Source organism: Meleagris gallopavo, chromosome 4 (genome assembly GCF_905368555.1).
Source record: "Meleagris gallopavo chromosome 4, MGAL_WU_HG_1.1, whole genome shotgun sequence".
NCBI lineage: Eukaryota > Metazoa > Chordata > Aves > Galliformes > Phasianidae > Meleagris > Meleagris gallopavo.
This window is the reverse complement of record NC_139407.1, coordinates 11,131,697-11,145,963: the sequence shown is the minus strand read 5'-3', so window position 1 is coordinate 11,145,963 and position 14,267 is coordinate 11,131,697. Positions and strand designations below refer to the sequence as shown.

General features: G+C 40.9%; 1 protein-coding gene and 1 long non-coding RNA gene across 10 annotated transcripts in view; one reads left to right on the top strand and one right to left on the bottom strand.

The window, feature by feature from the left end:
- ZNF827 (zinc finger protein 827) overlaps nucleotides 1–6,353 on the top strand; it is a 108,341-nt gene extending 101,988 nt beyond the window's left edge. For 5 of the 8 annotated variants that reach the window (XM_085222153.1, XM_085222152.1, XM_085222149.1 and 2 more), the window contains one exon: nucleotides 2,268–6,353. In XM_085222153.1, the coding sequence (XP_085078279.1) occupies nucleotides 2,268–3,075 (808 nt within the window). In that variant the 3' untranslated portion in view covers nucleotides 3,076–6,353. Of the gene's footprint in view, nucleotides 1–780; nucleotides 929–2,267 lie in introns of those variants that run through there. The other 3 variants (XR_014882833.1, XM_085222155.1, XM_085222154.1) reach the window with 3 other exon arrangements.
- The window catches only part of LOC116216536 (uncharacterized), a 30,424-nt gene extending 17,496 nt beyond the window's left edge, over nucleotides 1–12,928 (bottom strand). The window contains exons 1-4 of one of the 2 annotated variants that reach the window (XR_014882835.1): nucleotides 11,006–12,928; nucleotides 9,653–9,729; nucleotides 6,664–6,912; nucleotides 4,613–4,827 (exon numbers count right to left, since the gene is read on the bottom strand). This is a non-coding gene — a long non-coding RNA (uncharacterized LOC116216536). The other variant, XR_004159473.2, reaches the window with a different exon arrangement.
- Between the last annotated feature and the right edge of the window lie 1,339 nt (nucleotides 12,929–14,267).

The following is a 14,267-nucleotide window of genomic DNA, read 5'->3' as shown; positions in this document are numbered from 1 at the left end:
AATCACTATAAATTAACACATAACAAGCGGTACACTCTTTTAAGAAAAAAAAACTGTCTTTGGCTAAGGTCTTGTCCTTTAAGATCTGTTCATACAGAGCAATGTTTCTAGTGAGTGACTGTGCCCTTATGTCAAAGTTGGACCCCTGAGGGGAGGGGTGACTGCTGGGCCATATGCTTGCTCCCTGTGTGCAGGCACTGTGATGTTATGCAAGATGTATGCCCCTGTTCTCCATTTGTTCCAGCTGCTGCTGGAAAAGAGGCTGGAGCCACTTCAAGCCCAGCACAGGCCTCCCTGCTTGCATTGCTCTTGCTAAACAAACTAATGATTTCAATGCACTATAACTGTCAGGTAACTAGCGCGCCACATTCAACGTTACCATGAGTAGCTCTATCAGTTTGCACTGAGGTTTGTGAAAACTGGTTCTGTTTGCCAGGCAGCGTCTTGTTCTACAGCTTTGTAGTTTCCCAAATTTGAATCTGTGATCAACTGAGATACGATGACTGAATCTGGGAATAAGACCAGGCTAGGAAACAAGTAGTGTGCCAGAACGATGGGATGTCTGTCTTGGATGCACAGGCCAGTGATCTCATGCGCTCCGGGTTTAAGCTGCACAGAATCTATTCTATTTACTGAGGAAAAATCATGACCTATGACTCAGACCTTCCTGACAGAATGGGCTTCTCAGTCTACATAAGTTATTCCTGCCCGACTCAAGTAATAATTAGGTACCTTCAAAGCTGCATCTTAGAAAAAGCTCTGATTTTTTTTTTTTTTAAGGCATCCCGAAGAGCCTGAAGAGATCTAAGTAAATTGTATTTTTCTGTCTCCTGTTTGCTGTGGGGGAAGAGAAAAAAAAAAACATGATTCCTCCAGTTCCAGATCAAAATCTGAGATTCTGATCCAGAGAGCACCCAGCTCAGGAGAGGTATGTGCGCATAGACAGCTGATTTCTCTGTTGCAGTAGAGCTAACCACTTTTAGCAGCCTCAGTGCCAGGTTCCCTCTCTGGATCAGAGTACTTGATGCTGCATCAGGAAAAGTGTCTGGATATTTTACTTCTGTTTGTTTGTCCTCCTGTATTATTTGCTGCACTCACTCAAGAATCTCTCAATCATTAGCAAGATAAAATTGAATTGAACCGGCACGTGCAATCAGCTGTAGTGAGTGAAAACAAAGATAGAGGATATCTGCTTAGAAATTACCTTATATGACAGAGCATATTGGCAGAGCTGCTAAACAGTGAATGCAGATCAGCAGGCAAGGGAGACATCTTCTGTAAGACAGCAGCCTGGTGCATTAGTTGTGTCTTTTTACCTAGGCTTGCTCTTCTAGCTCACAAGCTAGATCTGGAAGCCAGTATGCTTTGTTTAACACAGCAGATATTCTGGGTGGGTAGGTGTCTTCACCAACTTCCTCTAAGCCACATCGAGCAGAATCTGGTGCATTTTAGTCTTGATGGTGTCCAGGCTTGGTCAGCTCAGCCTTCCTTCCCAGCTTTCAAGGCTCCCTCCTCCAGCCTTCTCAGACCTTCCTGGTCCAGGAACCAGGGGTGAGGCCCTTTACCACGTCCACCCTGGTCCGGAAGCTTTCTGCTGTGAGTAAGCAGAGCCCACATCCTGTTCCCACATTGAAACAATTCCTGCCGTGGCAGAGGTGGCTGTAGGCAAGCATTGCCGAGCACAGACTAGCTCATCTCCCAGCAAGGGAATCCCTACAAATCATCTTAATAAGCCAACTTTCAGCTGTTTCTAGCCGGATACCCAGCAAGCTTATTGTTCAAAGTCACATAAAAGGAATTTCCTAGGCTGCACATACGGTATTACAAGTTTATTCCGTCTTTACTTAAACAGCTGCTTTCATACTCATCTGTAAACACTCTCTTAAAACCACTTCTGAATGGAGAAAATGGCAAAAGTGACTTTGTGCAAACACTAGGAATGTCATTACCCAAAGTACCTGTGAATCAGTCACCCACTGCACAACCTGGCCTGCTTTGCAGAACCTGTCCCGCAAAGGTAAGCCAGAAGATTAAGGGGATGCTCCTTTGGTGCCTTCCTAGGAATGAGCGAGCTCTACTGCTGTTAAATAGGCAAACGTACTCTAAGTAGAGACAGATGTCAAGATGAACCAAACATAATAAAGAAACCAAACAGGGAGGACTAAGTGCTTTTTTTCCTGCTTTAGTAGGGCAGAGATGGGCTGAATGACGTTTAACCCGGTAACACAAAACTTCAAGCCATGTGACTTCTCTTTTCTCTGTGCCAGGTGCCCATTCTGCATCTACTCCACTAACCGCCCTGCAGCAATGGAGTGCCACCTGAAGACTCACTACAAGATGGAGTACAAATGTCGGATCTGCCAGACAGTGAAAGCGAATCAGCTGGAGCTGGAGATGCACATCCGAGAACACCGCCTTGGCAACCATTACAAGTGCGACCAGTGTGGCTACCTGTCCAAGACCGCCAACAAGCTGATTGAACACGTGCGTGTCCACACTGGTGAGCGCCCTTTTCACTGTGACCAGTGCAGCTACAGCTGCAAACGCAAAGACAATCTCAACTTGCACAAGAAACTGAAGCATGCTCCACGCCAGACTTTCAGCTGCGACGAGTGCCTGTTCAAGACTACCCACCCTTTTGTTTTCAGCCGCCACGTGAAGAAGCACCAGAATGGGGACTGCTCTGAAGAGGAGAAGAAAGGCCAGTATTCAACCTCTAAGGAAGCCAGTCCACTCCTACCGGTGAACAGCTCTAGAAACCTCTTGTCACCCCTCTCAGTTATGTCTGCCTCCCAGGCTCTGCAGACAGTGGCTATGTCAGCTGCACATAGCAGTGGGGCAGAACCAAACTTGGCAGTGAAAGCCTTGGCCATCAATGGCACCTCCCTGTGCTTTGATAAATATTGGAACTCAGAGTTTGCCCACCTTATTCCTCTAACAATGTTTTTCCCCAAAAACCACTACAGTCTCACATTCCATCCACCCAGACCTCAGACTGCACCGGGAGGTGCCTCTTCACCTAAACACTCCTTCCTTGCCTACCTTGGACTAACAGAAAGGGCAGAAACTGTCTGAGGGCAGTTACATTCTGTACCAAAAATATCCCAACAAACCCAGCAGGTATACATACATTGCTGCAAATCGTAAACCGAAGAGGTAATGAACATTTGTACTATATCAGTAGTAAGGTTTAGAAAATGGCTCTGTGTATACTTATTGCAATGACATGAAAGCTGCTTTATTAAATCTTCAAGAGGTGACCTACTGCATACTTCTACCTTCAGCATGTTCCCAGTACTCTTATCTAAGAAACTATTTTGTCTTGTTAAGCTGAAAAAGAGTGTCCTTACTGGCAATCAGCGCTTGTAAGATGTCATATTGATGCTTTTTTTTTTTTTTTTTTTTTGTCTTTGTGTGCGTATGGGTGTGTGAAAGAGAGTCTGTAAGCGTGCCATGACACTGCTTTTGCACATCCCCTATACTGGTTTATTTATCTATTATTTTTCTCCCTTGAACACACTCGTTCCCTCCCTTCCCTCTGTATCCCCCTGAACTGTAGAGTTGGGGCGGGAGTAACTCTTGGTCTGGGGTTGACTGGTGTCATTATTTCAGTGCTGCAAGCAGCATCGTTTAGTTGTTTGATGCCTTGTATTGAGTTGTCAAGGTTTGAGGATTTGGGGTAGAGCTGATAAGGAAGAAGTGGCTTTCAGCACTGCAGGACGAGAGTATAACAATGAAAATGTGTGTGTGTATACACCTACACGTGCATGTGCAGTGTACACACTCACACAGCAGGCTTACTTCTTAGCTGTTACGCAGGTGTAACAGACACCTGAGTCTGGGCCATAGCATACATCTTTTGTTTTAAAAGGACATATAAATATTATATATAGATACATATATGCTGTATTATGCAGTGGTTACCTTTTAGTTTGCAGGAACAACTTGTTTAAGTAGAAATCTATGGTGGAAAAAATCCAACAAAGGGGATTTTACAAAGGGTATGGATAAATTCTGGGTATAAATACTCAGACTAAAAAAAAAAAAAAAAAAAAGGCAGATTTGCACAGTGCTTTAGTCTTGCACTAGTTTGTTTCTCAGTTGCAAAAAAACAAAAACAAAAAAATTCTGCAGGATGAAAGTAATAAGACTGTATATTTGAAAAGGTACCAATAACTTTGAAATATAAAGCTATAAAAAAGATACTGTTTGAAAGATACAGTTCTCTTTTATATCCTCACTATTTCAATTGTACTTGCAGATTCTATGGTCCTATCATACCCTCCACATTGTTAGTAATACTTTATTCCTTTCTGTTAATGGCTGATAGAGCATACACAGCTAGGAAGCTAACTTAGTACTTATTTAATGCTCTTACTTTGTGGTCATTAAAATGACATGTTATATGTGGCACTTTACTGCAGGAAGAAGCAAATGCAGAGTGGTTGTATAACCTTTGTTACTCTCAAAATGCCAACAGTGATCTGAAAGAAGAGAAACTGTCTGTTAATTGATTTGTTCCTTAAACAACTTAAAGATCAGGATGAAAAATCCTCTGCATTTAAATTGGAAATATAAAATACGAAACATTTCAAAATTTCACAGGACTTACAGGAATACTTTCTTAGTGGATTTTTGTTTTCCATGGTGTCTCTTGGAATTAGATCTTGCTGTCTTTCACCATCAGGTATTGGAGATGTCTGACCTCTTCGCTTTTTTCAGTCCTCCTCTTAGCGAAGCCATTGTAAGCGATGTGCTGAATCACATCTGATGTGCTACTTACTTATCCACTCTCATGCTGTCCAAAGCAATTTCTTCTGCAGGGTGCTGTAGGAAGGAAGGATCTCAGCAGACCAGTTTTGACAGCACTAAGGTAATATCCCAGTTCAGGAAGGCATTTCTGGTCCACAAAGGCTCTGAGCCACACACACATAGGTAGAAACATAATCTCAATCTTCATTTTTTAAATGAAGCTTACATAGAGTATCTTTTTTTTTTTTTTTTTAATGCAGAACTTGCATCATTTTATTTATGTGGAAGATTCCTTCATTTGTTTTGCACTGAGATGGCCAAACACTCTCCACAGGCATGACCAAAGTCTTCCTGTTCAGGGAGGACATCATCATTTGTGCACTCCTGTTTAACATCCTCGAAATTATTTACAAAGGGGAAACATCCAAAATAGGAGGAGGTTATTATTTGGAATAATTAATTAAAGGGCAGAGAAGTCCCACCATTTTGTTTACATTCCAGCAGAAAATTTTGGTTCTACTGAGCATATGGCAGTTCTGCCTGTCTATGCAGTAGAGAAAAGCCATCTGTTCCAAAGTAAATATAAAAATTTTAGTAACAACACAACTCAGGGCCCTCTTTGCCATCCAAACTCTTGGTAACCTCCCTGGGAGTACAGACAAAATAGAAAGTGGTGTGTTAGTAAATACACCAAGCATAAAGAACTGAGTATCTCAACAGTGTGAAATATGCAGTCTGCACCCAGAAACTATACCAGTTCTATAAAATACACTCAATGCATTATATCTCTGACCCCACCATAGTAAAGCAAACACTTCCAAAGCAAAAAGCTTTTTTTTTCCTCAAACCAACAGGGAAAGTACAGCTGCCTGAGAAGAAGTACAAATATTACTAGGATGCTTTCTGTAAATCAAACTGCAATGTAATTAGGGCTAGAAGTTCCATGAATGCGCTGTCAGCACACAAATGCCACGTGTTCAACAACGTTCCATCGTACCAGTACCTGACATAGCAATGTCTAATATGCCTGAAAATTTTGTTTAGCACTTTGGAAAGGATAAATTCATTCTTTCTGGTACGTCATAGAAGTTTTTTCTGTAAGGAAAAGTGTGTTAGGAGGTTTTTATTTTTTTAAGAAAAAAATACAGTATTTATCAGAGCTCATGTGTATTAACATAACTGGTTTGAAGTTCAAGACTAAAGAAAGGAATGTTCTCCAGAGATATCCCCTACCTAATAAAGACCAACAGTTCTGAAAAATTCCCCCCACCATAAAAGCTAATTTCATAATAGTTTATCCCTATGCATTCTTTAATGAAGGCTAGTGTGTTTTTCCATTCAGTACTTCAGTTAAAGTTCTCAGCACTTTTTTCTTTCTTCTGTATTTTTTTTATTTGGTGTATTATGTTCAAATATCATTCTGTCAAGGTCTGTGTACATTATTAAAAGTTTGTATTGTATAAAGCTTTTTGCATTATAAGGCTGTACAGGGTCATTTTGACAGTAACTGGTATATTCCTTTGCATCTTATGTTGCATTGCCAATTTCTAGTGTATCCAGTTTGGAAGTACAATATACTCTAATTAAAAAGGTTGGCTATATCCCTAGTTTCTTTTTGCTTTTTCTTCCTCTAATTTCACCTTGAACAGATTTTAGGCTTGACGTGGGGGAGGGAAAGTATATTCCTGCAAGACAAGATGCACGGAAAAGAGGGAAGATATTAGCAACAGTTCAGATGGAAAAGGAAAGCTCTGGTTAAGCAAAGGTCCCACAGAACATGCAGAAATACTTAGCATCTTAAAAGAATGCATTTGTAAATATTAAGTGAGGGGGGAAAACAAAATCTAATTTGCATTAGATAAAAAGTATCCTCAGATAAATTAATGTTAGCATTAAACATAGTTGAATTACCTTTTGCCCTCAGTTGGGACTGTATGAAGCTCCAATGAACTGAAAAGTTCTTGTTTTTCTACTGGGTTGGAGTACTAATTTTCAGGCTTCCTATCAGTACCTTGTAGAATACGCAGTGCAGGTAACAGCTCATGTGTTTAACCCACTCTTCCTCCTTTTGCTGTTATATGATGAAAAGGCTTCTCTAGCTTTGATGTGAGGATAAGAAGTCATGTTCAAGAAGAGACGATGGTCTTTTTCTTGCTGGCCCTGTAAAAAGAAATGTAAGAGTGATACTTCGTGTTGTTCCAGGTTGGTTTGAGGTGTTTTCTGGTTTGATTTTGAAGGATTTCTCAGAGATTCACCTACCAAGCCCTGATTATATCTTGATGGTTTTAAAACAGCAATTGCAAATTCTGTTGTAAATGATTGACTGTTCAGCGATAAGAAAATGTTCAAATGTTCAGTCCAAACAAGCAAAGAACGTGTAGAGAGTGAGTCAAAGAGAATCTTGGCTGGCAGATAAGCGGGGACATGGCTGCCTCAGGAAGTGAGCGCCTCCCTATGTCCTCACATGTTCTAGCATGCGCTACTGCAGAATTTGATATTTTCTCATCCAAAGAGAACAATTTCCTCGAGGAATGGACAGAACAGAGGATTGAATGGTTATACTGAGCCAGCTGGCAATTAAGTCCTTTAGAAGAAGCTCCAGCCATTGAATCTTACTCTAAACTTCTCTAAAAAAAAAATCAGGCCAAACCTCAACCCAACTATAAACTGTCCCCAAAAAGCACAGTCCCTAGCCCAACTTATTTCTGACAGAAGAACTCCATCTGTACCCTCACAGAGGCAATATCACATACTTACATCACAAAGCCACTGTCCTTTAAAGGAGGTGGCTATAATTATGATATAAATATATATATCATATATATATATAGTATATATTTATATATAATTATGATATATATATATATAATATAATATATAATATGATTGTAAACCTGTACAATTTTAATCGGTTAAATCAGGTTTCCCTGAACTTTTTCTGATACATAAACCAATATACATTTGTACGTATATAGAAAACAGCTCAATTTGTATCTGGATCCACTTCAGATGGCAATGACTGTCCTGCTTTCAATATGCAGTCTGTGTATTTTGAATATACCACCCATGTAAAATTAAATCATAGAATCATAGAATGGCTTGGGTTGGAAGGGATCTCAAGGATCATGAATTTCCAACCCCCTGCCACACGCAGGGCCACCAACCTCCATACCTAACTCTAGACCAGGCTGCCCAGGGCCCCATCACCTGGCCTTGAACACCTCCAGGGACAGGGCATCCACAACCTCTCAAGCAAAATAATGAAAGTAGATTTTTTCCTAGAGGAATTAGTTCTTATAATCCTGCACTTGCCACAATCACCATGAGTCCAGCAGAGCAGGGCTCAAAACAGAGACTTTGAAAAATCTCAAAAAAGATATTCTTTAACACAACTGTAGAGACTGATTTTTTTGTGCGAGATGGCGTCATTAATGCAGAACTATGTTTTAAAATATATGTTGTGTTCAAATATATCAGTTGTGTTCATAACAAACAGACATCTGCATTATATCATCTGCCATCATATCTGCTGCTAATTGGTTTTCTTGTTGACAAGTCTCAGCAGAAAGGTTAAGTACTGGCTATAAAAGCAATGCAGCCTTTGCCCGAGAGGTCAGAGCACAGGCAGACTGTGTGAGAGCCTGCACTGCGCCTCTTCTCTGCTATATATTTTCTGAGAGCTAATAAAACACTGGTGCAATTACTCTGAACCGGAGGTCTGCCAACCACCTCATTGTGGAATGGCAGTAAGTGGTGTGTCATCTTCTCATCACAGAGGCACTCAAGTACCTTGCAAGGGGAAGGTGTGTGGTCTTTTGCATTGAAATTGTAGAAACTACCATAGGCACATCTAAAAATCTCTCAAGTGGCAGCTAATCTTGGGCAGGAAGAGGCTGGTGTCTGAGTGCCCAGCAGGAGCCCCTGGAAAAGGAACAGGGGTAAACTGAAGTCATAACCGCTGAAAGAAAAATGGGCATTTTCTGGGCAACTCAACTTGAGTAATCAAGTCCAGTAGTCACTGTTAAAAATCTTGTCTTTGTTCACTACCTGGACCTAAAACATCTGATGGGAGGTGGCAGGGAATAGTCTGCTGTCCATTTCAGCAGAAGCACACATCAGCAAGAGTACAGTGCTTCTGGCATCGAGTCAGACAGGATTGCTTAGAAGCCACACGTGTTTTGGCAAAACCAGGCTGAATTAACAAGCTACATCTGAAACAGAGACCAGAATTTTATTTGGCTTGTGGGCTTGTTGTATAGCTCTTGGGAAAATAATGCTATGTATACCAGGAAGCTAGACAGTTGCTAGATGCCAGGCAGCACAACAGAAATGCAGCTGTTGTGCTTCCACATGTGAACAACAGCTGTCCCTAAACAACTCAACTGTAGATATACTCACTGTATGACTTTCTTAAGTACAATTTAAAAAAGAGAAGGAAAAAAAAAAAGTGAAGATGATCTAGAGCAGGCACAGAGCAGTAGCAAAGTAATGAAACATTTCCAGTTGGTATTAAGTTAAAAATAAAAACCACCACCACCAAGAACAGTAAAATGCAGCTGTGGATGGAAGAACATGGAAGAGCACAAAGCGATAATCTGGTAATTCTTTGCAGCCTTGTGTAACCAAGTGAAGGCTCTGCTGCCTATTTCCCTACTTTAAGAACATACAGGGGAGCTTTTCATGCTAGTTTTTTAATTAAAAAAATTCCTTATTGATCCACTTCACTCTCCCTTAGCAGTAATTAAAATAAAACACAGGGCATGACTCTGGGAGAAAAAAAAAGTTTTCCAATTTAGGATACAGTTACTGAAAGGCTATTTGATTTCCTATAGTACACACTGCTATTTGCATGCATTTCTACTCTATGTTACTCTTTAAGCCTCTAATTTCTATCACGTACCTTTTTTTTCAGCAGTTTTCAGACAGCATTTCATTGGAAACTGCAGACTTTGGACTGTTTCTCTTCTGGGAAGGTGCCTGTTTAAATAAAGAATAGAAAAATGCTATCACTGAACTGCTTCATGCCAACATTCAGCACAGCCTAATGTGACCAAAACCAAAAACAAGGCTCGCTCTCTGGCTGGTCAAAAATAAATTAAATAAATAAATAAATAAAATGCTATCTTGATTCTTCCCTCATCTGTTATTTAAGACTGTAATTTTCATTCACACGTTAGATTGTGGACTATACTTTTTAACAGATTTAACAGGATGTCAGCTGGGAGGGACAAAGATATAACTCATGTACTTGTGCACATTTGAGTAGGACTTTAGAACCTATTTATGCATAATTGCCTGAATGAGTATGAGCATGTTTTCCCTGGCTTGCTCTCATTACCTCCTTAAGCAGCCACAAATTGCCACGAATAACCATGCCAGCCTCCTCTAGCCCCAGTTCAGAAAAGGCAAGCTGCTAAACTTGTGACAGCTATGTTACCAATGCACTGTCCAGCACTGACTAACTTGCTACAAAGTCAGACCCCAAGGGCAGGCGCCAACCTCAGGCACCCCCCCTCCCAGTGCGCATCTCACATTGTGCAGTGCCAAGCACAGAGCTTATCTGGTTACTGAGAGCAACCTCAATCTCTGCTTGAGGAGAAAGCAGAAAGTTGCCTGGCTCCCCTGTAGGAATAACTAACTCTTCTAAAACTCTGTGCGTAGATTAATACAGATTTTTTTGCTAGAACCAGCAAAATAAATTATGACAAATTATACATGCTTTGCATTTCTTGTATTGTAGGGATTAACATTTTCCTGACATCTAGATTTTCTGGTACACAGCATACAATTGCATTCCATTACAGTTAACGCAGCAGTCATTTTAGCAATAAAATTATGCTAGCTTTTTTCTGTAAAATTGAAGGAAAAAATTGTAAATGGCATGGGAATATAAGTAAAAATAAGTAAGGGCAGGAGTGCACACTCCATCAGTGTGATTCAGAAATAATATGCATAGCCTGATGTGTGTCACTCATGCCTGTGACACCTATAAAATATACCAGAATATCTTTATTTGCATATGTTATCTGCGGTGTCTGTTTGCACTCTGAATATTTACTAAGCAAGTATTAAGGCTTCATGTTTTTCTATCTAGCTACCTATTTTTAATGCAACTGCCCACCTAGAACTTTATGAAAAGATCTGAATATAATGTTAATGCAATTTTAAAATAAGCACTGAATCTTTTAAGCTGACATTTCAATTAAAAATAAAGAAGATTCAATTATATGATGATATCATGCCAAGACTGTACTTTTTCCAGTCAAGTTTCATTCAAAGTGACTGATTTCGCTGAGATCGAGACAGAGTCAGGAAGAACAGTCCTCCAGCCCTCCTATTCAAACCTGGAAAATATAATTAAGGGTACATTTAACCACTTCCCAAATTCAGACACATTGAAATTCCCTTTGACTAGCCTATTAAAGCTACCGGTTTCATAATAAAATCTAATCCACATCCAATTTTAACCAGAAAACAATTCTCTGTACACTCACAAAAGGCTATTAGACACTTCTACATGTGTGTACCTACTGTTTAAAGCACCTTCATGCAGCAGTTGCAGCAGTTCTGCTTTATGTCAGTAAGCCCAGCACTAGGTCCTGCACGGATCTCAGCGCTTGCTGCTGAGCTCTGGCTGCTTCACGGGCACACTGCAGTGACAGCAGCACATGTGCTGGGAAGATCCATCTGCAGGGCAATCATAGCCTGGCTCAACTTGTGTAACAGAGAATTCAACAGCGAAAAAAACAACCTGGTCATATTTTCTTCTAAGCTGTATTTAGTTTACTAAGTTTCCTTTAGTGCCGCTATAGTAATTCATAACCGAGGTCTTCCTAATGAAGCTGCCCGAGTACTTATGATACAGAGGCATGACTGTCCTGCTCTGAGTTTGGTCTTTTCTTTATTCACATCTGCAGCACTGAGTTCCACAATTTACATGTAATCTCCCTCTGCGAAAAAGTACACTGTTTGCTGCAAGCCTGCAACCCGACAAGATAGTAAACTGCCCCCTCGATACGTGCATTACAAAAATAGTTCCCGATTAGCCTCACTCAAGCTATTTTATAGCAGCCTACTGCAGACACTCAAGCTAGACAGTCCCATTCTGTTTACTTTCACCACAAACAGACACGAGGTCATTTCTCACCTGTAATCATCACTGCATTCTCCATTGAACCTCAGCTCTCACATGTTAAGTTCATTCTGCTCACAACTGACGTTTATATGTGGCAAAAGGATTTACCCTGCTAGACTGACCCATCTGTTCCTCAATTCCTGCCAGTATCCTGCTCTCAAGGTAAATGCTACTGACTAAAACTTCTGAAAAAAGAAGAAGAAAATAATCCAGAAATTGGGATGACTCAGAAGTTTCTTCCAATGCAATGCTTTATGTTAGACAAGTTTTGAAAGATACAGGAATTTCCTGTGGGGTAGAATTTGTGGTTCCTGAAGAGCACTAACAGCCAGTTCTGACTGACTTCCTTTGAATTCAGCTCCCCAAATCCTTTGTACAGAGTGGTTTTCCCGAGCTTTCCTTAACAACTTCTTTTCCACCAGAATTTTTTATTTTGCCACCGTAATAGCCAATTTCACAACTTGTACACGTGCTATTGACAGCAGAAATCATACTAGATTCGTCACTGCTTTCTGTCAGCTAATCAATAATGTCTCAAGATCCAGGCTCTTATTTGGATACTTCAAGATTACTCCACATTTGGGGAAGGAAAAGAAAATGGGTGGGGGTGTTCTTTTGTACAATTCAGAATTTATTTTTCCTTGGGGAGTTGTCATATTTTTCTACCTTCCTGGGATACACTAACAGTGGGATTGAGATACCTATCTTGTCTTCTAATAACCAAATAAACATAAAGCAGATCACCAAAATATGCCATTGGCAGCCACAGAAAGGATGGGACTCTCAAGTCTTCACAGGATACATTCCCTAGCTTCCAAAAGCTTACATAGTTCAAAGCTCATTGTTGGCACTGCCAGACGATCAGGGACTACCTCCTCCCAAGCCACCTGCCAATTCATGACAGGGCAAAAACTCAAAGAAATCCCTCGGCTTTGCAACTCGCTCCAGAAACCTCAAAAAGAAAGGTTATTTACCTCCAACTCCTCTGAGATCTGCTGTCTGTTCATGTTGACATTGAATTTACTGTGCAAACATTGGAAGATAGAGAACTTCCACTTCAGCAGTACTCACAGTAGTGCACGTACTTTGCTTCTTCTAACTGCACTCTTGCGGAGGCCGGCCAACAAACAGCTGTGGCATGACAAGCTCAAACCAATCATCCTGCATTTAGACTGCTAAGTACCTCAACTCTTCTTATCAAAGATCCAGTCATGGAAGACTTTCTGAAGACTTCTGTCAACACAAAAGGAAAGGAACACCTGCAATGCTCGGTAATGCATATAACACCATTAACAAGGTGAAATTTGAAAGCTTGTGCCATCTCAATGAAGTACTGGACATGAAGCCTTTTGACAGCCTTCTTTCCCCTTTCCTCTCAGGCATTAACAAACAGGACAGCCCAGTGAAGAAAGGGAAGGTCCCTCCTGTCTGTTCAAAGGACTTTGAGAGCTCTCCCAGTAGGGTGCAAGACTGCAGCAAAACTTCCTATGTGTGGGCACAAGCCAGAGACAGCTGCTAAGTGCTCTGAAACTGCAAGACAAAAAATCTCACCCTTTTCAACTCCAGTAAGCAACTTGGGACACCAGGCAAGACAGCTCAAAAGAGACAGTAGCCTGTTTGCACACCAGACAGGAAATCCCATCTATTTGCTTACAGTGACATATCTCATGGGATTGTTCTTGACAATAAGCACAGTTTCTCTTACTAATGGACAATCAAGCTTACGCTAGACCTCATGCAGGCTTCAGGTCACTAAACAGAGGAGCTGAGAAGGGCAATAAAATTCTCCAGGAACAGAGAGGCAGGTTCCAATCCACAGAGCTACTGGATACATACCTACAGAAGGACCTGAAACCAGACCCTCCCCAACCACAATCCCAACAGGCTGTGCCCTGCAGGGTCACTGCAGGCTACTTCAGAAGTGAGAGAAGTCAAAAAGAAGGTTAATGCATGCTTGACTTGGAAATGGAGAACGCATTTACCACGGATCACAGGCTGACTCTGAAAGAAAAGGACTTTTTAGTTTAGAAGGCATGGAAGCCAACCTCCAGGTACTTTAAGTTCAAAATATAGAGGGTTCTTTTCTCCTGTGATCAATGTCTCAGTTTCAGCTGGGATGTAATTGTTTTCTTCAGAGTGCCTGGTATGATGCTATGTTTTGGTTCTAGAAGAAAAACAATGTTGATAACACAACGTTTACAGTTGTTGTCAAGCTGTGTTGTACAGAGCCAAGACCGTTCCAGCATCTCAGCGAAGAGCTGGTGTGGGGGCCCAAGGAGCTGAGATGGAACAGAATCAGGATAACTGACTTAAACTGGCCAAAGAGATATTCCATACCACATAACTTAACACAGAAGGAGAATTTTGAAGGGATACGAGT